Source organism: Nasonia vitripennis (genome assembly GCF_009193385.2).
Source record: "Nasonia vitripennis strain AsymCx chromosome 4 unlocalized genomic scaffold, Nvit_psr_1.1 chr4_random0003, whole genome shotgun sequence".
NCBI classification, from domain to species: domain Eukaryota; kingdom Metazoa; phylum Arthropoda; class Insecta; order Hymenoptera; family Pteromalidae; genus Nasonia; species Nasonia vitripennis.
In genome coordinates, this window is record NW_022279638.1 from 5,077,295 (window position 1) to 5,102,610 (window position 25,316).

At 34.4% G+C, this 25,316-nt stretch overlaps 2 protein-coding genes across 15 annotated transcripts in view; one reads left to right on the forward strand and one right to left on the reverse strand.

The window, feature by feature from the left end:
* The window catches only part of LOC107981432 (putative thiamine transporter SLC35F3), a 671,722-nt gene that overhangs the window by 606,712 nt on the left and 39,694 nt on the right, over positions 1 to 25,316 (forward strand). Inside the window, exon 9 of one of the 14 annotated variants that reach the window (XM_031928081.2) lies at positions 21,944 to 21,999. The exons of the other annotated variants lie outside the window; for them this stretch is intronic. Coding sequence (XP_031783941.1) covers positions 21,944 to 21,962 — 19 coding nt within the window. The 3' untranslated portion in view covers positions 21,963 to 21,999. The remainder of the gene's footprint in view (positions 1 to 21,943; positions 22,000 to 25,316) is intronic. 14 annotated transcript variants of the gene reach the window in all.
* LOC116417040 lies at positions 18,677 to 19,700 on the reverse strand. The gene is made up of 3 exons (XM_031928100.1): positions 19,329 to 19,700; positions 19,122 to 19,208; positions 18,677 to 19,031 (listed from the first exon to the last, which is right to left on the reverse strand). Exons 1-3 carry the CDS (start codon positions 19,564 to 19,566, stop codon positions 18,889 to 18,891), a joined length of 468 nt encoding a protein of 155 aa, XP_031783960.1. The 5' UTR covers positions 19,567 to 19,700; the 3' UTR covers positions 18,677 to 18,888.

A 25,316-nucleotide genomic window follows, 5' to 3' on the forward strand; every position in this document is an offset into this window, starting at 1 on the left:
ATTTTTCTAAGACGTTTGACAATATAGTTTTGGAGTTATGTAATTTTCTTTTAACATCACTTTTTTTATCATAAAAATTGAACGGAACATTCAATTTGGAAAAAAGTAGGCAATTTTATGCTCTTTAACACTATTGTTGAATATATTGTATAGATAATATCGTCGCTCCCTACGACGAGTAGCACTGTTTAAATTTTCCGTCATAAGAAGCACAACTCATTTGACGCACGCTAGACTAGCACAACTCAAAATTTCTCTCAAAGACTAGCAGAACTCGCGCATTTGACGCGAAAACTTGCACGACTCAAACTTTCTACAACGATTTTCTATAAAAATTTCCCGATTTTTGCGAAAATGTCCCTGATGAACATTTTTAAATGTTCACAATTTACAACTTTTTACCGAATTTAAAATTGTTTTTACAAAGACAATAATTTTTACAAGCATTTTTCTAAATTGTTCACTTTTTTATAAATTTTCGAAACTTTTTAAAACTTTAAGGTTTGTCTGTCTTTGTCCAAGGTTTTCATGAACTTAACCAACACAATAATCCAATAAAAACGTAAAATACTCACATTTTAAGTAATAAAAGTCGCGAGTTTTGCTATTTTTCGCGGGAAATACGTGAGTTGTGCTACTCTTGGCGGCGTTTCTGAACTGTGCTACACTTCGCGGCAAATCGTAAGCTGTGCTAGTTTTCGTTTAAAAATTTGAACTGTGCTAGTCTTCGTACGGAGCGACGATATTATCAAAAAAAAGCAAAAACTTTTTTTCAAAAATTAAAAAATGGCTATAGTAGTAGGGGCAAGACTGCTACTGCGCCATGCAACTCCTGCGCCACCAAATACCGACCAATGGTAACTCATATTAGTAGGTCCCTGTTTTACCGGCAGAGCATGCCGACCGTGCAGCCTGCGGTGGCGCCCCCACCGACGCATGGTAACTCGTATTCGTAGGTCCCTATTTTACCGACAGAACATTGCATATTGACTGTGCTGCCAGCGGTGGCGTTGTCGACGTTGGCACCCCCGTTACCGACCCCCCTCCATAGCTCAGAGTGAGCATCGGTAATTTACTTTATCGACCTGGGATGCTATGGATAATTTGGAATAGGATTTGTAGGATTAAAGGTTAAGAATAATAAATAAATACATCAAAATATTCATTTTTATTTTACTTTATTCAAAAAAAGATGTAAAGACATAATGCGAGACAGATTCATCAAAGATGACAGGGGATTGTACGTTAAGAACTGATTCCATTTTTCTGAAGCACACAGCAACAAGAGATAAACGTACAAGTTATTTTTTCAGTATTTTTCTCGCTTGAGGTCCCGTTCTTCCTCTACCACGCACTTTGAGACCGAGACTTTGTAGAAACTGACTGTTCTGATGTGTTAATCGTTTGATCACTCGTTGATGACTGACTGTCTGACAACATACTGAGCTATTAATATAGCTTTTGTCAGCATTAAAAACAATACACATTTCAATGGCTTTTTAAATGTAGACGAATTGTAATAATTTCACCTCAGAGATTAATCAAATCACCATCTTGATCTACTATGCGTAATTGTAGTTGATCAATCACTTTCACAGATATTGGCAAGTGAATTATTTGTTTAGGAACCTCGATTATCTTGTAGCATGGCAGAACTGCTGGGAAAAATTCATGTATTGTATGAACTTTCTGCTGATTTATGTATGCTCCTGTCGTAATGTTACATTCAACTCGTAAAGCGTTCACTTTGAGAATAGCTACTGGTAAATCTGAGTTGTGACTTATATAGAGCTTTAAAAGTCTTGGAGTGAATCCTAGTAGACGACCAATCGAGTCAGTCGGTCGGAAATCTATTTCATGACTACACATAATAACACTTCATAACGTATTATTATTTGGTTTGATACTAACTTTTATACCTCGATTATCGAGGATACCTTGTAGAGTTCGATCAATATCCTCAATCTCATAACTGCCAGTAGGTAGTTCAATTATTTCTTGACCAACATAAAATTTATTACAGTTTTCATCGACATTCGGTATAGAATTAAAAGTTAGCAGCTCAACAAGTCCAAGACTGTATTGCTTATCCGAATCCAGTTCTATTGGAGGAAAATAGTGCGTCTCAAGGATTGAGGAGGTGCCGGAAAGGCTGAGAGTCATTGACAACAACCATCTTGAGTAGACTAATTCAAATCATTCATGTAGATTTCTTTTTATATAGACAAAAATTATCTTTACGATTGAGCTGATTGCAGAGAAATTTCAGACAGAGATGACCACAGATGAAAGTTGAAAATTCCTGATACCTCTGATAATTGTACTTAACTTGAGATACTTTCCAGTAATTCATAAGATCTTGCGGTGGTTGTAAATCACCGAAACTATCAAAGTATGTAACCTCATTACCAATTTTTCGATAAGCTACCCAATGCGTGCCAGGTCCACTTGCATCATCCAGATTAATGACTGCTGATTCTCTGGCTCGACAACCGTTTGAAGGCAGAGCATTTCTCATAAAAACTCCTCGAAAATTTGGTATATTCATTAGGTTTACATATTTGAGCAGATCGTAGTCGGTAAGTGCACGTTTAGGCAATCTTATTTCATCGAAGTTTTTTTTTTCTTCCTTTACACTTTTTGTTCTTCTTCTTCAGAAAGATGCCGAATTTACGATGAGGTTTTAGAAACAGTCCTTTACCGAGTGCCAACATTTCAATTTTTTCATTATGTCTTTTTTTTGCTCTTCCATTTGTTTCTTAGCAGCACTTGCTTTATTTATTGCTTTAGCGATTCCCGCAGCTCCTCCTGCAAGTGAGCCTACTGCACTGAGACCAGCAAAAAGTGGGATAAGTGCTGGAAGAAAGCCACCTACTTTGCTGGGAACAGGCAATCTGCGTGAAACATTAACTTTACTTTTTCCACCAACATTTTTCACATGCTCTCGAGCCATCTTTAGTGCTGACTTTATCATAGAGCGAGAATCGTTGCCAGGAATGATAGGTTTTCCCATTGACTTGATCAAATTTTTCAGTGTAATCTTTTTCTTTGAAATCGTTTTCTTAAGTTTATTAGATCTACGCCTGCCACCTCTTCTTACGCCTCCTCTTCCAACACCCAAACCAAGCTTTGATTTTAACTTCATGGTATTTGCTATAGCGAAAGCTGTCGCTTTTTCTTTCAAACCAGCGTCTCTAGATTTCACTCTCTGCCACGCCTTCTCTGCTAAAATCTGATCAGCTGCGTTTCTCTCTTGAATGTTATCAGGATTTTTTGAGTAGTCAATATCGTGTTCCTTACAAGCAGCGTCTAGAGGATTTATTCCTGAATCACCACGAGCTAAACGTTTTGCAAGTTTAGTACCTGGACCACAGTACTGATAACCAGGCACATGAAGTTCAACAGGTAATTTGTTAATCAGTGTATTCACTAATCCTGAACCTGCTTAAGAAGCAGTCAGCAAAGTTGCCAGTGATTAATTTCGATCTTTTGACACAGCAGCAACAGCAGAAAAAACCACGTCATGGAAAATTATTACCTAGCAGTATAAGAGCAGTATTTTGTGGACCATCCAATTGTGGTAAAACGAACGCTCTCTTATCTCTAATCATTCATCCGATTGGTCTGAGATTTGAAAATATTTACGTCTACTCGAAATCTCTGAATCAGTCAAAATATGAATTTTTGCAGCAACTTGTTAAACCTCTAAAAGGTATTGAATACTTGCCTTTCGGTGAACACGATCTTGTCGTATCACCTGATGAAGCTCGACCCAATTCAATTTTTGTCTTTAATGATATCGCTTGTGAAAAACATGATAATGTCAAAGCTTTTTATTGCTTTTACTTGTGTCAGTCATATGCACAAGTACCGAAACATTTAGTGCGTGACAACGTCAATTTGTTAGTAATTTTTCGTCAAGATGATATGAATTTGAAACATGTTTACAACGATCACGTTAATACGGATATGACATATCAACGTTTCAAAGATATTTGCTCAATGTGCTGGAATGATGGCAATCATAGTTTTCTCGTCATAGACAAAGATCGTCATATTAATGATGGTCGCTACAGAAAAGGTTTTGATCAGTTTGTAATAAATATATAGAATATGGGAGAAATTTAGCATTCAGTTGTGAGACTCTAAACTATCAAGATGTCTGATTTTAATCAACAAACTGCAGTCCTACGTGAAGTTGAGAAAGCTCGAAACGCTGTGAAAAGAAAGTATGATTTATTAAAATTGAATAAATTAGAAGTGGAAAAAAGTTTGAATGATTCGTTCAAACCGATTGTGAAACCACTACAAAAGCTAATCGATGTAAGTGAGCATAGAATAAAACAAGAAACAACTTTGCCACCAGCTATTAAAATGGAAAAGAGAAAGAAGAGAAAATTGAGACCGATTAAAAAAAAAGATGACGATGCCGACAACGACGACGACGACGACTACATTGACGATAATAACGTTGATGATCCTGACGATGATCTTGGAGAATCAGCTTTTGAGTCAGCTGTAGAAGAGCCAGATCAGCATGAGATCGAAGATTTTAATAGCGATTCAGATATTTCAGAACATGAACAAACAGTCAGGATCGATAATGTAGATGAAAATGTTCAATTGCTGCTTAATAGACAAACACAAACATTGGATACAGTGTATGGTGTGCGCAAAATGCGTCATGATTCATTCATGATTGGAGACAGTCCTATAAGTTTAAAAAAAATAAAATTATCGTTGGTAATAAAGAGTATGAAAAAGCTACTGGACTAGTTGAGCTACTGTTTAAGAAATATCCTGATGATACTTTAATCACTGATATTAATGAGAAAAATTATGCTAAAATTTTAAAAGATACAAATGCATATAAAAAAATACTATAAAGCAAACGAGAGTATTCCTGAAAATTCAAGTAAGAAATATACTGATTTTGTGAGTAAAATTCTCAAGATTCCGCGGAGTAAAAGTGGTAAAGGACTCTCTGACGCTTTGCAATATAAGATTGCTCGTAATAATAATAATAATAATAATACACATATCGATTACATTTATTGGGATGATCCAAACGAGTTTGTCGATCGTTTAAGATTACTTTTAGCTGAAACAACTGCAGGCAATAACAATCACATTAATGAAATACAATCAATCATTGAGGAGCTTCGTGAAGCTGGAATTATTGACTCAGTATCAAAATGAGCATCGATGTGTTTGGACGTCAACTGATCCATGCAGACGCATCTCGAGGACCACCTGGACTAGGATTCAAGCTAACCAGTGATGGAAATTTTGATTTAGAGAACCGAAAACTGTGTAATGTTGGAGATGCTACAGATCGAGATGATGCAGTAAATTTAAAATCTGTGAAAAAGATGATTAAACAAAAAGCTGACAAAATTGTGCAGGAATTGGAGAGTGTAGTGAATGACAAAATTATAAATATTGAGGCTGAATTTTCTAGGATATACTCCAAACTATCGGATTTGTAAGAGAAATTACAAATCTTGGATTCTACTGTAAATAAACTTGACAATCAGCATGAAAGCAGAACTAGTGGAGGAACTTCATAAACCTGCTCGACGGACTTATCCACGTCGCTCTGTCCTCATCAAAGACATCGATGAAACATGGCAGGCAGATCTTGTTGAAATGATTCCATATGCTAAGCAGAATAAAGGGTTTAAATACCTGCTCACGGTCATTGATGTATTCTCAAAGTATGCTTGGACTGTTTCAGTAAAACAAAAAACTGGAAAATGTATAACTCAAGCTATGAAATCAATACTATTGCAAAAAAGAGTACCTAAGAATTTGCAAACTGATCGTGGAAAAGAATTTTACAATAAAGATTTTGATAAACTAATGAAAAGTTATAAAATTCATTTATACTCTACCTACAGTAATATTAAAGCATCAATTTGCGAACGTTTTAATCGCACTCTAAAAAGCAAGATGTGGAAGTTATTTAACTTTGCAGTATAATAATAGTCGTCATCGAACAATAGGAATGAAGCCTGCAGAAGTGAATAGAGACAAAGTTAATCACATTCTTAATCGAATTAGAAAGCTGAACAGTAGAAATCTGTTTAAGCAAGTTAAATTTAAAATTGGTGATAAAGTTCGTGTGAGTAGAAACAAGGAGGTTTTCGACAAAGGCTATACACCCAATTGGTCAACCGAAGTCTTTACAATAACCCGAGTTTCACCTACGAAGCCCTACACTTATCATCTAAAGGACTATCAAGACAAGCCAATAGTCGGAGGATTCTATGAGGAAGAACTTCTCAAAACTAAATATTCAGATATCTATTTGATTGAGAAAGTTTTGAAAAAAGTGGTAATAGAGTTTATGTAAAATGGCTAGGTTTTGACAATACTCACAATAGTTGGATAAATACGAATGTTATGTAAACACATACAAATAAATTATGATTAAATAACTATTTATTGTTCATTTATTTTACATTTCCTTCAATTTTTTCAAAAGTACTGGCATTATAATTTCATTTGTCTGCACAATTCTTCGTCTGAAACGTTCTCGATCACGTGCAGCCTCCTCCCACTTCCCACATCGAGCTTGATGATGCGCAAATCTCCATGTATACATCAAGTGAATGGTAGGCTCTTCCTTGAATCGTACACACTTCTCTTTGCTGGAATGAAATAAAACGTAGGTATAGTTATAATTTGAACTTACCCATTTTGTTGTTGTTGTTGTTGTATTTTGTAATGCCCCCAGGCAAATGTATCTGTACTGTTCTCTTGAAGGAATCTTTTATCGTCATAAGGACTAAGAGCAATTTTTCTCTGTCTAATGGTCGCGACGTTATGAAGTTTTGATCTTATAGCATATACTGCTCTCGACTCTGAATGCATGAATTTTGTAGACAGTTCAAGTAGTCACTAAATTCAATGGTTTCCTTTACAACTGAAGCCTTAATATCTTTGATTTTTTCATACTATCTTGATTATTAACACGTGTACTGTACATTTTGCTTCTCAATCCAACAAATTCAGTGAGAATCTGACCATTTCACTCATCCTTCATGAGTCCAACAATTTTCTTATTAACACGTGGCATGTTAAATATATCTGCAGAATAATCTGAAGTATCGAACATATGAATATTTCTTTTCATATCTTCATAAAAATCGTCACATTTAATAGAATAGATCAAGCTATTAGTATCTGTATACAATAATTTACAATCATCTTGATACACTTGTCGCATATAATTATAATGAAAATCATACGTCAGTGTCTTGGAGAGATCTAGAACTGTGAGCCCAACATATATTGGTTTATTTATAAGTATGTCAGTCTGATTTAACTGTATGGCAACTAAATTTTCATTAAATATTGAACTACTGTGAAAGTTTGACATTAAATATTAAACTACTGTGAAACTACTTTGAAATTTGAGCTTCTACGCCATATCTTCCATCATATTTACTCATAAGCTTGACTGAAACTCTTTTTCTTACATTGTCCATAGTCTTACCAAATACTGCATTATTCATCAACTTGAACAAATTCTTTTCAAATTCATTTTTTGCTACTGCTCTCATACTAGTGTTCTAATCAATATATGATTTGAGCCATGGAGACTGCTTGAATCTCAGAATTTTATGTATTTTAATGAGTCGAAGACCATTTGAGAGAGCCTGTTTTAGAGCTACATAGTGAATAACATAATTTCTTTTAGGATGAAGTGTAGCTAAAAGTTTCTCTTGTTTAGAACCCTGAGGTTTTGCATGTTCCGGACAAAACGGTAAGTCATTATGCTCATCATGTATTTCACTAAGATAATCTAAATCAACCACTAAAATATAACCATGAGAAGCATCTGATGCGATAGAAAATAAATCGAAATTTTCGACAGACCGTTCGAAGACATTGTGAAACTCCGAATCCATACAAATTATTCGCATCTAAATAAATTAAATATTCATTTTCTTTATCTTTATTATACTTTTCAAGCATATACTTATCTTGGCTGCTGCATACCGATTTGAACACTGACTTAAACCACCTCGGATTCCACGCTCTATAAAAAGTACCATATCAATATCTGTTAAAAGTTTTAATTTTACACGTGTATGTTTAAGCATTACATCTCAGGAAAAGCCTGGAGTAGTATAATAGTGAGCAGGGTCGAGACCATAGACTTGTATACTTTGGTCTCGAAAATTTTCAAAAACATCTGCTAGTAGCAAGACGTCAGTTTTCATATAAAGGTCAGAATATTCACCAAGTTTTTTAACATTAAATGTTTTCCACACATTTTGTGCATGTTCATAATCTCTATCAGATATATGTGAATCATTAAGCATACTATAAAAATCATCTTTTTCAGGTAATTTACACTCTTCTAGCTTTTCCCATGAGCTTATATACTCATAAGGTAAAACACCTTTTCTCGTTAATAGATTAACTTGTTCTCTGCTATAATGATTAAACTCTTTATTAACAATTTTATAGTCCTGTAGATATGATACCAATTTTTTCAGTGAAGAAGGTATGAACCGAAATGAATCTAAAAATCTAAATTTAATTTTACTATACTCTACATGTTTTGTGAATGAAATATATTTTTCCTTTGTCAGAGGTAGTAAATCAATCTGCCCTGGAAAATGATTTGATATATCGGATATAATAAAGTGAGTGTCATAGCCACTTAAATTATGAAACACCACTGGTACTATTTTCGAGTCTTGATAGTTTAGATTACATGTAGTATGTGCAGGTTCTCGATATTTTCCAGTAAGATGACAGTGATCGCGTACCTTGACATCATTATTTAAATTTTTTTTACAAATATGACACGTTTTAGAATTATAATAATCTGTTACTTCAGCTTGAGATAGAACAGGCGTAGGTAAAGGATTCGCATATAAAGCACGTATTTTTTCTTCAATATTTTTTAACTGTTCGGCAAACCACTTTGATGCTTCACGACCTCTATAAAAGTCATATTTTGATAAAGAGTCATTATAGCTGCATTTAAGATAGTATCCTATACTATAAATTTCATGACTCTGTACTGGTCGAGTGTTAGTTTTCACATCTTGTCTTATCGGTTTTAATAAACACTCACAGTCTGCATATATTATAAATGTGATTTTGTTGCAAACTTATCATCTTCATCATCATCTAAATTATCATTCATGAGTAAAAGAAGATTAATATGATTACTCTTTTTACATGATGTTATATACAGAGGCACTACATTTTCAATTCAATTCAATACCTTTCATATCCAAGGTGTTTTCATATTTAATGTAATTACTCAATCTATTGGGATGATTTTTACGGTTTACAGGATATAATGCAGATAAAATTGCCCATATAAAGCATTTGTTATCATAATTTTTAACATTTATGCATGCTTTCCTTTTCTCTATGAATGCTGGTAATGGTATATAAGAGCTACCGGCATGCATTGGATTAAATTTATTTATATTTATCTATATATTTTCAATAGAATGTAGAGTCCAACCAGAATCACGTTCCTGAAATTCCTTAATATCTGTGAGTAGAGGTTCAATAACATTAGATTTGAACCATTCGTTTAACGATGATGCAGATAAAATTTCATGATTTTGTGTGTTAAAATATTTTATCTCAATGCATTCTTCTTCTTCTTTTTCTTCATTATTTTTTATGCATATTTTTTTGAATTTACATGACAAATCAGTGTTCACTTTTAAAGCTTTGTGTTTAACAATCATCTTTTTTATTCCTCGTGAAAATAATATTGATGCGTCTTGTAGAAATGTAAGTACATCAATATGTGTTAAATTTGCTATAACCACAGTCCTCATGCGATTTTCAAAAGCGTTATCCATATCAATCCAACGCATACGATCAGTGATAGTCTGCATCTTCTTCTTTATTACCTGCACCACTTTTTCTTTTAGCCATAACTTCAAGTCTAGCCTTCATACATTCTACTTTTGCTAAAGTATATAAGATACTTTGTTTTTGTGCAACTGAAAGTTTGTTATTCCTTAAAACATTCTGAAAAGTCTTTATTGATAGAAGAAATTGGTTTTTCCATCGTGTTATGGTGGATAAATCGACTGCAGCAGTAGTGGAAAATAATATTTTTTCAACCTCTTCTAACAGCTTAACTTGCTGTAAGCATTCATCCATAATATACGCCATTTACTGAAGTTGATATCTACTTGTAACAAATACAAATTATAATACTTTAATTTATACGACAATAAATGTTTGATATATATTTTTTTTTTAAATTATAAAACATTTAATATAGAGAGCTATAATCTAAGAGAACAAGTTGGTAAAACAGGAACCTACTAGATACCGCAAATGATTGGTAGCGTAAGATTCTTCTATACAAGAGCAGTGTCAATGTGTGTGTGTGTGTGTGTGAGAGAGAGAGAGAGAGAGAGAGACGGCTGTCACTAGTGAGAGAGACAGAGAGAGAGAAAGAGAGAGAGAGAGAGAGAGAGAGAGAGAGAGAGAGAGATAGCTGCTGTGTCACTAGCGTAAGAGAGAACCGATTGGTCCAAGTGGTAAAACAGATGTCTACTGGATACCTGCGGACGCGACTGCATAAATGTGACTAACGTAAAAGAAATTCGAATGATCTTTTTGTAAGAGCGGTCGTTAATAATGGTGTGTATGTGCGTGTGTACGTGCGTGCCTGCGTGCGTGTGTGTGTGTGTGTGTGTGTATCTAGAGTGAGTACGAGGACTGTATCCTGCAGAACGCTATGCATGAGAGAGAGGGAGAGAGAGTGGGAGAGAGCATTATTTGCACTCGAGTAGTGGTAGTAGTCGGAGGAAAAAATAATTTAAAAAAATTACAAATATTTTATTAAAATTTATTTTTTAATATTCTTTTTTACTTTACAAATGTTTTCATTATTTATTACATTTGATTTTTGCAACTCTTTCAATACTTGTTTAGAAATAGTTGCATTTACTGGCACTTTCTTAGTTTTTTTTACAATTTTCTTTTTTTTTAGAATTCACTTCTTTTTCATCAGCATTTGCCGTTTTTTTTTCTTTTCATTTGCTGCTGAGGTTGCATCCATATCGAAAAGGTTTTGGAAAAGTTTTCGAATTGCTGTGATAAATTTCTCAATTCATTTCAATAGTATCATGATGATACTGTTTAACCATTTCAACATTTTGTTGTAATATTGGCATTATTTTTAATATAGCTTCAATGAGTTTTATAACATCACTTGTTTGGAGGATGTTGACTGATGGCATAACTTGAACTAATTCAATTTGAGACTCAGTCAAATCTATCGTCTCAACATGCTTTTCCTCTTCTTGTCGTTGATTGTTTTGCTCTTCTATTTGCTGTTGTTGTTCCTGATATTCTTTGATTCATTTATTTGATACTCGTTCTCCAATGATACAGCTAACTCTTCGTACATCGCTGATAGTTCCTCCTTAGTAATATTCATGCAGTCACTTCCAAGTATTTCATGAAGATTAATCATATCATCTAATTGAGGATGTTGCTGCTCCTGCTGCTGTTGTTGTTGTTGTTGCGCTTGGTCGTTGATTAAAAAATCTGCTTGCTGTTGTTGCTGCTCCTGCTGCTGTTGTTTTTGTTGTTGCTGTTGCTCCTGACCGTTGAACAAAAAAACTGCTTGCTGTTGCTGTTCCTGTAAAAGAAAAATAAATAAGTATGTATGAATGCAAACATAAAATGATATGCGTTAGTGCGCGTGTGCGTGCGTGTGTGTGTGTGAGAGAGAGAGAGAGATGACTGCAGTGTCACTAGCGGAGGGAGGGAGAGAGAAAGAGAGAGAGAGAGAGAGAGAGAGAGCGAGGGAGAGAGAGCGAGAGAGAGAGAGCGAGTGAGAGAGAGAGCCGAATGGTAAAGCACTAAAGTACGAGTGATACCACTAGTATTGTAATATACTAAAAACTTTTTTAATCTATGCAATCACTGACACCAACACACGATGTTACTGCACTGAGAGCTTAGATTCGAATGGTACCACGGGTCAGCAAGTGTGCCCGAAGAGCTTCCTTCTGCACGCGTGTAAGCAATAATTATCAAATAAAGTAACTTTATCAGCTCGAGGGATGTGAGTGACTCGAGAAATGTGAGACTACAGGGTAGGTTTCTCTGACGCGACGCTGCATGTGGATGCAATAATTGTCGCATAAACTAGCAGTATCGGTTCGAGGGATGGGAAAACTCAAGAAATGTGAGACTATAGGGTAGAATTCTTGGACGAGCTGCTTTTCCTACAAGTGTTTCTTTTCTTCAATTTTTTTAAATTTAATGTAAAATTAATGTTATTTATACCAGTAAAGTCTCAGCTTTCTATTGTAAGATGCTTCCTCCAATTAAACTAATAAATTAATGATAATAATCTGTGCAGCAAGACAACTTCACACAACTGAAATACATATCGTCCGCAATTTGGTTTAAATAATACAATAGCTGAAAGAGTGGAGGGTAATTTTCATAATGTAAAACGCATTACAAATATTTGGTCCTGCAAAGAATCTCTAGCTGCACCGTACGCTGTAGGAAATCGGTGCAGTGAAAATACGCTAGAGTGGGGACTATGGGAAACGCATTTAAAAGTACGAGAGAGAGGGTAGCTGTATGTGCTCAAAGAAAACTCCGAGGATCTAGCTGTTTCGACTCCACCGCGTGGGTTGTAGAGAATCGACACATCGAAAATACGCTAGAGTGGGGACTATGGGGAACGCATTTAAAAGTATGAGAGAGAGGGTAGAGGGAAAATTCGAGGAGCTAGCTTTTTTCGACTGCATTGCGTGGGCTGTAGAGAATCAACGCACTGAAAATGCGCTTGAGTGGGGACTATAGGGAACGCATTTAAAAGTGTGAGAGAGAGGGTAGTCGAAAAAGTCAGAGGTTTTACCTGTTTTGACTGCACTGTGAGTGCTGTAAAGAATCGATGCAGTGAAAATACGCTAGAGTGGGAACTATGGGAAACGCATTTAAAAGTACGAGAGAGGGGGTAGTGGAAAAAATCCTAGGATCTAGCTGTTTCGGCTGCACCGAGCGCGCTATAGAGAATCAATGCACCGAAAATACGCCAGAGTGGGGACTATGGGAAACGCATTTAAACGTATGAGAGAGAGGGTAGCTGATACCGTCCGAAGAAAAGAGACGTTGCACGTTGCAAGCGTGAATGAATCGAGCTTGAGAAGCTTTTTTAGTGGAAGGGGTACAAATTTCGAGTATATTTAAGCAGTCTTCTGCTCCGTATTTGTATACACATTTTCGAGTGTACTCAAGCAGTATACTGTGCTCTACATTACATTAGTTGAGAAAGCTTGCTGTAGCATTTGTAAGTATATTTTAAATATTTTATTATTTCATATATAAATTTATTCTTAATAATAAGTAATATTTTCATAGATAAAATGGATTTGATTGTTGATACTCAGGGATTCAAGGGACAAAAAGGTCAATTTATAATCAAGGAGTTGGACTACATTGATCCCAACGAGCCAGCAGCAGTAGCTCAACTAGCAACGTTTCAACCACCGCACTGTTGGTACGACTTGCCGAGCAATATCCAGAGTGCCAATCTATGGCTTAAGTATTCTTTCCATGGGTTAAAGTGGAACGATGGTGACCTTCCGTATGACAAGGTAGCTGAAGTTTGCTCCAGCCTTCTCGACTTATCACCGACAAGAAACGTGATTGTTTGGGTAAAAGGTGCGCAGAAAATCGAGTGGCTGAAGCCATATTTCCCAGACGTCCGTAACATAGAAGATCTCGGCTGTCCATCCTTAAAGATACCAGGATTTCGACCTCCGCTGGTGTGTCCGCACCACCTTCCTGACTGGGAGGAGAATTGTGCAGTTCAAAACGTTTGCGCAATAAACAAGTGGCTCCGTGCAGTACGGCAAGATTTTATCTTCCCACTGTATTTCTTTGAGGAATATTATAACTCATCTGATTCTGATACAACAACGTCAACATTGGAAGAATAATTTATCATGCAAGTATAATATATTTTTATAACTAATACATAAATAAATATAATAAGCTTATATATTGTTTCATTATTTTTACAGAATGGAGTCGCTAAACGCTGTGGCAAAAACTCCACCATTCCTGCCTACGAAAAAAATTAAGGATTTAGAGATCAACAAGAAGTATAAAATATCTAAATATAAGAAAGTTATAACAAAATTTGGCGCGAAGATGGTGCTGGAGTTGGATGCAAGTTTCGACGTTTTCCTTTCCACCAAAGTGAACGCCTTCCTCATGGAAAACAACACCGACGAGGAGAAGTTGAAGCAGGAAATAAATACTAGAGATGTTTATCTCAAACATCATGGTAACAACATTATTGAATTTGTTTAACAATTCATCTACATCGCGTATAATATTAAAGATTTTTTCTCAATCATTAGAGTGTTTATGCTAAATTCTTTTTTACTGTGCAAAGGGATTATCGCTACGCTTAGTAATTTTTTTCTTCTAATATTAAGGATTTTTATAATATCTTACATAGACAGTATTATTCAATTTATAAATCACAATTTAATTACTATTACATTCACATAAGTTTATAATGTACTCTAACGGTTCTAACGCTATTTTATTTATGTGTATATATATATATATATATATATATATATATATATATATATATATATATATATATATATATATATATATATATAGGCGATAACTTTTAGCTTAAGACTATGTATTAACTTTAAGGATTTTTGATATGATATAATTACAAAAAATGTATTTACATAGAAAATTTAACAACAATGGATCTATGGATGAGTGTACAGTTTTGTAGTCGATAAATGATGGTACACATTTATACTTTGTTTAGCTGCGTACTTATGATTGCATTGTAATAGTCACATCAACGTATAGGTTAAGTAATTATATATATATGTATACGCACGGCATTTCACATTTCCTCAGACAGATTGGAGTTGTATGTGTATGTGAAGAATTTATTTTAACGTTTTTTTTTTCATACGTATGTTTTAGTAATAAGAATATATATTCATGCGATTTAGTTATAAGAATATAATAAAAGTTTTTATACATGTTTTAGTTATAATACAATATGTACACTCATATAATAAATAAGGATTTTTATAAATAAAAAAAAATATATAATCGATAATGGATTTCTATTTTGTACTAATTCCTAGTAGCATCAATAACTGATGAAGAATTCGTGTATGTCAATAAATATTATTAGAAGGTTGGTAAGCACTCGGGATGATCAGATGCTTGTTATCCAGCCAGTAGTGTGCTGACTAGGGTGGACCTTAATTATTATTTTTTTTTTCACTCGGGCAGGGCAAATATAGCTTCTATATACCTCAAAAACCATGCGCATATAGGTTTTGAACCCATAGCATCGATTTTTCACGTGCCTCAAAGCACCCGAAGTTTCTTATGGGATTTACATGTTAAAAACGGTCAAAACGTTTATCGTTCTGAAAACCTGTGAAAATTTTGGAATTTTAACTTTGGAAGTATATTTTCCCATGTATTTTGAGCCGCTGAATCGAATGGTGCTATTAGTTTTCGCCGTAATAGTGAAATAAAAAAGTTATAAGCCAAAATCGTTGAAAAACTCGAAAAATCGCAAAAAAACGTGTAAAAATGGACTTTTAACGTTTATAATCAGTGATAAGTTGGAAAGTTTTTTTCAAAAACATACATTTTTATGTATTTTGAGCTCATTAAACAAATGGTGCAATTGGCTTTTGCCGATTCAATCGAGAAAAGAAGTTAAAATCAACAAAAAACTCGAAAATCGCGGTAAAAAGGCCAAAAAGCTGATTTGTAATATTTTCTACTAATTTATACTTTGAACTACTGAATCACATAAACTTATTAGTTTAAAAAAATAAAAGAAAATTTATAAGCTGAGATAAAGAAAAACGATCTGTCGAAGCGAGATTCTGAAGGTAAAAATTAAAAAACAGTACAAAAATGTTCTAATCGTATATTCAAACAAAATATTCATTCATATGGCCGCATCAACGTTTCCTTCTTGCTATCTGAAAACAAGCTTCGATAATCTTTTATTACAGGTAATAGGTATTGCAATTGCTTTTCATCTTTAGTCAAAAGATTGTTGAATTCAGTTATCAATTTTACTTCTCGTTCGGCTGTATCATTCACGACTCTGAGGTTTTTAACAAATTCCAAACCATGAGTGTAGTTTCTATCTTTGGCCCATTTTGATTGATTTTTTTCTAAAAAAGTTGTGTCAATTTTTAAACGTCTAAAAGTTTCATAAGTGTCTTTGCAAATAAAATCACTAATACTTGAATTCACTATTTTATCAAAATTTTTTTCATTGACTAAAATTCGTTTTCCATAAACAAACGCACTACAATTTGACTGTAGAGCTTCGCACATTTTTAACTTTTCTTCATTTGAAATAGTAAAGTCAAAAAATGCTAGTGCTGTTAGTTGCGGAGTCAAATACCACAAGTGATTCATAAATTTTCTAACAGCACAGTCAGATATACTTTCATCAATTCTTCTATATTCGTACAAACATTTTAAAAACTTTAAATCTTGATTTGGTGCTTGAGCAGCAAATGGAGTACAAAACCAGGCATGAACGTAGACTCTTACTATAAAAATGCAAACGTCTCTACATTTTACTTCAACATCTTTTTTATCTAGCAAATATTGTTTCCGACAGATGAATATTTTCAAACAATACATAGCTTTTGCCATCCACCTAGCATGGTGAATAGCTCCAGGTGGATAAAAAGTTATACCACTAGGTTATTTTCCGCCTAGAAAAATGATGACTAGTTCCAAAAATTCTTTGAAATCACTTCTGTTTAAATCCTTTTTTAAATACTTCAAACAAAAGTCTAAAATGTCTTCTTTTACATCTTGCAGAGATTCAATTACAAAAGTATCACTAATACCCGGTTCAAATTTTGTTTGATCTACAGATTTCCAAAAATCTCCAAAATTTTTAAACATATGTACCTCCGGACCAGTTGTCTTACCAAATTTTATTTCAAAAGTACTTCTTAGAACAAGCTCGTAAATATGATGTCGGCAGATAAAATAGAGAAGATCTTTATCGATTAATCTTTCTAATAACACACAAGCTCCATTTATTCGACCAGTATTGCTAGCTGTTGAATCACAACAAAGAGCTTCAATATTTTCTAATAAAGACCAGTCATTTAAAGTATCGAATACTGCTTGAGCTTGATTTATTCCACTACTAGAAGAGATATTTGGAACACCCAAGAGTTGCTCCATTCCATTACTTGTAATAATAATCGCTAGTCTATCAGTAGTGTCTCTTCGTAAATATCCTGGAAGCAACTTTCCATCCCAGTGGATGGTGCTCGGTAAACCAGAAAAAAGTGGTGAAGCAAGTTTTTTAATTGCCTCATATCGTTCTTTGTGAAAATTTTGACGAGCCTTGTGAATAGATGATGTGTTTAATACTAAATTGCGCGTATCAATGCTGAATGCTTCCGCAGCGGCCATCAACAAATGCATTACGTCTCTTTTACTAATTTTACATTTATCTAATACTGTAGCCAATTTCGCAGTCATAATTGGTTCAGTAGCTCGCCTTTTCAGAGGAGGTGTACTTTAAAATAATGGAGATTCAGACTCTGTTTCAAGCAATTCATGTAAATCTTCTGTAAATAAAATTAAAGAAGAGATTAAATTAAAGGTTAATAAAATTAAATTATGCTATAAATACATTTTTTCTCTATTAGTAAAAACTGATATCAACTGACTATTCAAAAATGCAAACCTTTTGTCGCCATACTACGAGAATCATCCTTTTGCATTTTTAATGAAGCATCGACTACCTTGTTTTGGTCGATGGTAACCGAAATTTCATTCTTTACAATATTGAGGCTTTCATAGTCCACTTCCATTGGTGATGGCTTACTTGTGTCTGTATAAGTTGTTGAGGTACTGGAACTAAGAGTTTCATTTCTTTGCAGAGCTGAAAAACAAAATTTTGTAATTCTAATCTAACCTTCTACAATCAAGGTCATTAATAAAAAATGAAATAAACAAGTTTAAAAAAAAGTATTTCATCATTAATCAATTATTTTGTACATACAATAATTTCAAACTGTATTTTTTAAGAGAGCAGGCCACTTTAAAAAATTTACAAAATTGTTTTTTTAAATCAATTCCGAAAACCTTTAATAAAAAAAATTGTTTATTGACACTGCATGGCGTGATCGCTATAAAGCTGAGTTATGTTCAAAAGTGAGTTTTACGGAGAGCTGAAATTTTGCATTTTAAGTGATATCTTTTATTCTTTCTAAGATATAGACTTAAAACTTTACAGGTAAGTGTAATTTAACTTAATTAATAATAAAAAAGAAGTTATAGTACTCCAAGTCTTTCAAATATATCAGCGAGTCCCAAAAGCATGAAGTTTGACAAAAAGTTGGGGTTGCGCTGATATTGAATATTACATTTTTTCTCATATCTCTGGATCTATGATAGGTAGAGATTTGAGACTTTGCATACAGGCTTATTTTACTTTAATATAATGAGAAAAACACAGTTGGATTAAATTTAACAATTTTTGACATTTATTTATCTAAAAACTTGACATTTTGATATTGGTCGAAATTGCCGCTGAGGTATGTTTTTTCAGCCAGTGAATTTTTATTCATACATTTAATTAATGCAAATAGTTCTTAAAAGAACTGATTGTTATTGAATAACTTATTATAAATTAGTGCAAAAACTATGTTGGGGCGAAAATAATCTGCAAACAAAACAGTATACTTTGCCTGTTGAAGGTGAATACAACAACCACTCGCGATCGACTATTTCGCCATTTTTCAATTTGCAATCAAATAAAGATTTGTGAAAAGTTCGCGTCTTCTTTCGATCTACTTATTCGTAAATCCTACTAGACTTTTTGAAATTAGAATCTTTGTTTCTACAAAAAGTTGGCCCTTTTTGGGCGCAATACGATATTAAATTCTCATCAATGTGCCAAAGTGCTGGATCCGTAGAGACTGTCGGGTGTGCAGTATCTATTTAACAAAATAATCGTTTTGATATTTTATTTTTAATGTTAAATGTATCCTATAGAAATAATTGATATTAGATATATTATATTTTACCGGTAGATAATGACTCGTGGCATTTGTTTGCTTGTGATGATGTCGACGTACTTTCAGTGTTCTTATTTGATGATATCGTCTGCAATCCTACATACAATTTAAAATAATTATACATTTTAATACCATAAATCATGATTTGAAATCCTAAGAAATATGTGCTTTTCAAATTAAAAAATTTTTAAAAACAATTGAAACAATTTAACTTACCTGAAGGTTCTTTTCTTTTATCATTCCTGTCTGCATTAACACATTCTGAGGTACCTTTGTTAAAATCATTCTCAATAGGTAATTCACTATCTTGAATTTCACTTATCGCAGCTGAGGTAGATGCAACATCTTCTTTATCGGATTTTAAAAAAGAAGATATTTTTGGCAATTTTGACACAAAAGCTTTCTTTTCATCTGCTATATGTCTTTTCTTTGCACCACTTATATATCGCTTCATTTTAAACACTACGCATCTGCACGAATAAATAAACGAAAAATGCGAATATCTTACGTATTACACAAACAAAATGTGCAATAAAAAAACTTATATCGCGTGCACAAGAACAAACCATGAAAAAAACGAGACCGAAATCCGTTGCCGTTAGCCAGTCAACTGAGAGCAAGACAAAGCCTGCTATTGAACTTAGACGAAAGTAAACAAACAAGTGACGACTTGTCAGGGATGCCAGATGTGGCACTCACCGTGCGGCAAATTTAAATATTGATTCCAAAAAATTGTTCGGAAAATTGTTTTTCACTATTGAGTAATTCATTATAAATCGAAAGATGAAAAGTTACTGTAAAAGAATAATTTTTTTTGTTAAATTAACTTTCTAATAATTAATCACAATGTGGCCCCTTTTACGCTATCTTCAAGGATTAGCAAATGGGAAAGTACGCATAAATAAACGACAAAGGATATCGGTCTTAAGGTTTTTGGGGTCGCTGAATACGATTCTGATATCAGATTTGCAAAATTATTCATTTAAACAATACTGTTTATGAAAAATAATTGCAAAATTGGAGATTTAACAAACACTAGTGTTATTCTGGGGGTTTTGAAGGTCGCTGATCACGAATCTGACATCAGATTCGTAAAATAAAATGTTTAAACGGATTTATTTAAATAAATTATTGTAAAATTAACATTTTTAGAATTTCAATCCCGAAACTATATGAAATATAGGGTTTTTGGGGTTGCTGAACACGAATCTGACATCAGAATCGTAAAATAAACTGTTTGAACAAATTTGTTAAAATAAATTATTGTGAAATTAGCCCTTTTAAAAATTTCATCCCGGAACTGTATCGTATGCAGGGTTTTTGAGGTCGCTAAACACGAATCTGATGTCAAACAAAAAGGCTTTAACTCACCTACCCCACGTGCCAGAGGTTTTCAAAAGAAAAAGATTCGTTTAAATAGTACGACGGCACATCGGAGGAAGGCGAGCGTAGGTGAGTATTAAAGCAAAAACAAAAACGCTTTAACCTACCTACCCCACGTGCCGCTAGTTTATACATGCAAATATTCATTTAAAGATACCTCGGCACATCGGAGGTAGGCGAGCAAACACGAGAAATATTTTAAACAAAAACTATTAAACTCACCTACTCCACGCACCGCAAGCTTTAGCATTTGGCACATTGGAGGGAGGCGAGCGAAGAATTTTCTGAATTATGTATAATACAGAAACTCTTTATCGCACTTGTCCCACCTGCCGCTAATTTATATAAGAAAAGATTTATTTTAAGATACATCGGCACATCGTAGGGAGGCGAGCAAAAGCGAGTATTCTATCTAATAAAATAGATAATTCATTATATATTATTGTACATATTACCTGATTGGTGCAATAAAGAGTAAACTATAAACAAACTAACTGAACTAAAACTAAAACTCTTGAATCCGCCTACCCTACGCACCGCAAGCTCGAAAATGCCAGCACATCGAAGAGAAATCATTTTAAACGTAAACTCTAAACCCACCTACACCACGCACTGCAAGCTTTACCATTTGGCACGTCGGTGGGAGGCGAGCGAAGAGGAGAGTTATCTGAATTATGTATAAAACGAAAACTCTTTAACCCACGTGCCGCTAGTGTTCAGACGAAAAGATTTATTTGAATAATATGACAGCACATCAGAGAAAGGGGAACGAACGCGAAAAATATATTTAAAACGAAAACTATTAAACCAACCTACCTATGCGCCGCAAGCTTCAATACGTTGTTACATCGATGGGAGGCGAGCAAAGGCGAGAAGTATCTAAAACGAAAAACTTTAAGCCCACCTACCCCCTGCACCACGAACTTTAGAAGGAAGTCGAACGGAGGCGTGATGTATATCTGAAAAGAAAAGCTACCTACCCCTCCCACACTCACTGCAAGCCTAAATACGCCGGCATAACGAAGGAAGGCGAGCTGCTGCTAGTTTCCTGCATGATAAAAACGTTATCTTCTCAATCTCCTTACGCCATGCTTTCCGACGTTTACGTGAAATGCTTTCAAACAAAGTAAAAATATGTATACTGTTAACTTAGGAGGAAGACGAGTTGGAGCGAGTTTCAAGATTACAACTGAAGCTCGGAAACTTCCTTACTGCACGCACTACGACGAGTGTTTTACTTTAAATATGAGAACTAAAGCTAAAACCTTTCTGACAAAGTAGATACGTATTTTGGTTAGTTATGTATTAAAATACGTATCAACGTCCAAAACATAAATCGCGCTACGTAACGAATTTAAATGTTATTATATGTATTAAAAATTTAAATAAATTCTGTTTAATGATAGAATTTAAATTTACATTGATTATATTCTCTTTGGCATTAATAGGTGTCAAATGCGGGGATAATAAAATAAAAAATTTAGGTTGCATCACTATAGCATAGGTATGTAATGTAGCACTTTAATATTTATACAATTATAAGTTAAATAATTAGATTTTTATAACATGTTTATTATTTGTCGCTTTGGTTTACGTTTATATGTATATAAACTAGAACTTAGTGCCATCTTTATCATTTCTTCCGATGGCTCGAAATCCTCTTGTGATCTTATAAATTGGCGTGCTCGAAGAGAAGCGTCTACTGTTTTCACGTCCAATTTATTGCGACTTTTGTTCTTACATATATTTTGATCGCTAAATATTCGTTCTGGATATGTGTTTGCATGAGGCGTAGTTAGCACATCCAGAACGAATGTCGCTAAGCCGAAAAACGACTTCTCTCCTTCATTTTTTTCGAAATTTTGAATAAAAATCCAACACTGTACAACAGTTTTGTTGGCAGTGATTTGTTTGCTTAATTTTAAGGTAGGTAAGTTGTCCCACTCAGCCTGCAGTGCCTTGAATTTATCTTCGTCTGCTACCAGTTTTTTGTAAACTGTCATTAACTTACAAAAGATGTCCTTGTTTTTTTGATGGTACGATTCGGACAGAACGTTGTCAATGTGTAAGCAATCTGTTAAACTATATACGGGATGCATAAAATTACAAAATCTATCCTTCATCTGAAGAGACATTTCGATGATGTAATTGAAAGCATTTTTACAAAAGGCTTCTAGATCATCGCCCTCTGACAATAATGCCTCCCTTACTTCTTCTCCCAAGTCAAAATCGATGAATTTTAAATAATTTTCAGCATTGAAAATGTCAATGTCCGTTGTTACAGTATCCCTCACATAGTCTCGTTTCAGAATGCAGGAAACGATATTTTTGTACCTTTTATCTATCTCCTGCTTTGCTAAATACAGAACAGTGTCTTCTCTCTGGAATAGGGTATTCAGAGAATTCAATTCCCGAAGAGTTTTTTGTAAAAGTAAAAAATAAAGTCGGAAATCGGATTTTTCCATGATTGGCAGAATTTGTTTGGCTGCCTCATCTTTTTCTGCACTCCGCTTTCTACAGAATTCAATTATGACTGGCCATAATTGAATGAGGCGAACGACACATTGTTCCAAAATTAGAAGAACTATTTAACAAGTTATAGATCATGCTCAAAAAAGAAATCACTTCAGCTGGCAGCTCTTTAACTGCATACTGCGCACACAAGTGTGTACTATGCGCCGGGCATTGTACGCACACGATCCCTGGAATCGCATCCTCGAGTCGTCGTTTTAAGCCACTTTTTTCTCCAATCATTGTCATGCATCCATCGAAGCAAAAGCCGACTACGTTGTTTAATGGTATATTGTTCTCTTCTAACGCTTCTGTAATGCACTGAAACAAACGTTCTACGCCAGCATTCGCCTCTTCTCCCTTTTTCAATACTGGGACCATACACCAAAATTTCGATTTTAATGTTTTGGTATCGAGATCGATAAAACGAACGCTGATGGCTAAACTTTTATCTGTCGATTTATCTGTAGACTCGTCCACGCAGATCGAAAACTTAGTGCTCCTTAATTTAGTATTGAGTGAGTCTTTTGCACACTTTGAAATTACATTTAACAGCATGTCCCGTGCTTTCGTACGTCCTAATGTAATTTCCTGTGTAAAACTTTCTTGACAAACAGATTTAAATACTTTAACTATTTTCTGAAGAGACTTAAATGGAACATTAATGTCTGCGCATAAGCCGGCCAACTTTAACTCGGCTCTGGCTTTCTTACGTTCCCACTTACTCTCCGTTCTAACAGGAATTTTCAAATCTGCCTCCGTACTTTTGTCTCGGCCGTACTTGAGTAAGTGTTCTTTGCTTTTGGCGTGCTTCACTAATATGTGAAATCGAACAGAAAACTTGATTTCACAAAATTTACATACTGCTTTCTGCGGATCGTCGGGGTCGATTGTCAGCCAATCTTTAGCCTTCCACTTCGAGCCAGGCTGGTCGAAATTTGCGGACTGTTTGCCTTCTTGAGACTTTTCCTCCCCTTTTTGTTGCTACGGTCACTCTCTTGCTCGAAACATTACTACCACTCTAAAAGAAATATATACAAATGAAATAAACCGCAACAAATTATATGAATAAATGAAAATTCCACAATTAAATTTGCTATATGGGAAAATCTACATGAAATATTCAGTGAAAGTGCTCAATAGGTATAAAGAACACTGAATAAATGATTATCCGAAATCTACAGCAAAAACTTACGCTCTCACTTGGAAGCTTCCGTTTTTTAACAGCACCCATGGTTCCTCAGGAAGTTGCTGAGAAACTGTAAGTATATGTACACGAGTAAGTATCAAAATTCTCTATGTTAACTTGAATTATGTTCATTTATTTATTTATTTAAATGAGTGGATATAAATTTATCCAAAAAAAATTGTAAAATATTGTCTAAATTATGGAGAACGAGACCGAAGTGAGTATTAAAATTTTTATTATCCATCTGTCTCTATTTAACTGTTGCATATTATTTTATTAAATTATCGGTAGATTTTTTCGTAAACGCGACGTAGACCACTATATTTGTATGTAACGAAAAAAGTATAGTCGCTTTGCTAACTAATATTTTAAACAGTTTGTTCTTACCTTACGGCCTCAGCTTCAAATATACTGTATATATACTATCCTATAGTAAAAGACTTTTGGCCGCTGGAAAGCCCTTATTTTGATCGCTAAATCCGTCTACAACGTTTAACGCACGGTGAAGAGGTTTACTGGTTACGTAGACGTGATTTCGAGATACACGTGTTCGATGAATGTACAGCCACTTTCTAACAAAATTCGATTAAAGTATTCTTCCACCTTCTATCAATTTTTCTCTCTTGCTCTCTCTCTTGCTCTCTCTCTCTCTCTCTCTCTCTCTCTCTCTCTCTCTCTCTCTCTCCTTAACTGTCGCGTTTATTCATAATATGGCATGAAAGTCGTGGTGAAGTCGAATCACTCCCTTCTCTCTATCTCTTTGTTCGTGGCGTCTTTCACGAGAAATAAGTTAGTGGACAAACAAACTCTATTTTGTATTACGGAAATACGGATAATCGGCGAAGGAACAAAAACAAATTGCGAGACAGAACACTTGCTTCGGCCCTTGGCAGTTTGCAGTTCGTTAGTGCGGCACCAATTGATCTCAAAAGATGGAGTGAGTACTGTGTTGTTTATATCGCGTGTGGACACGGGGAGTTTTCCTTTGCTGACTACTGCAGGCTACTGTTGACGTTATTGTTGCATCATATAGCTCGTAAGTATCACTTTCTTTTCACTCAAAGCTACTGTTTTTTTATCCTTTCCTTATTGAGATAAAATACACAAATGTCAGAAGAACA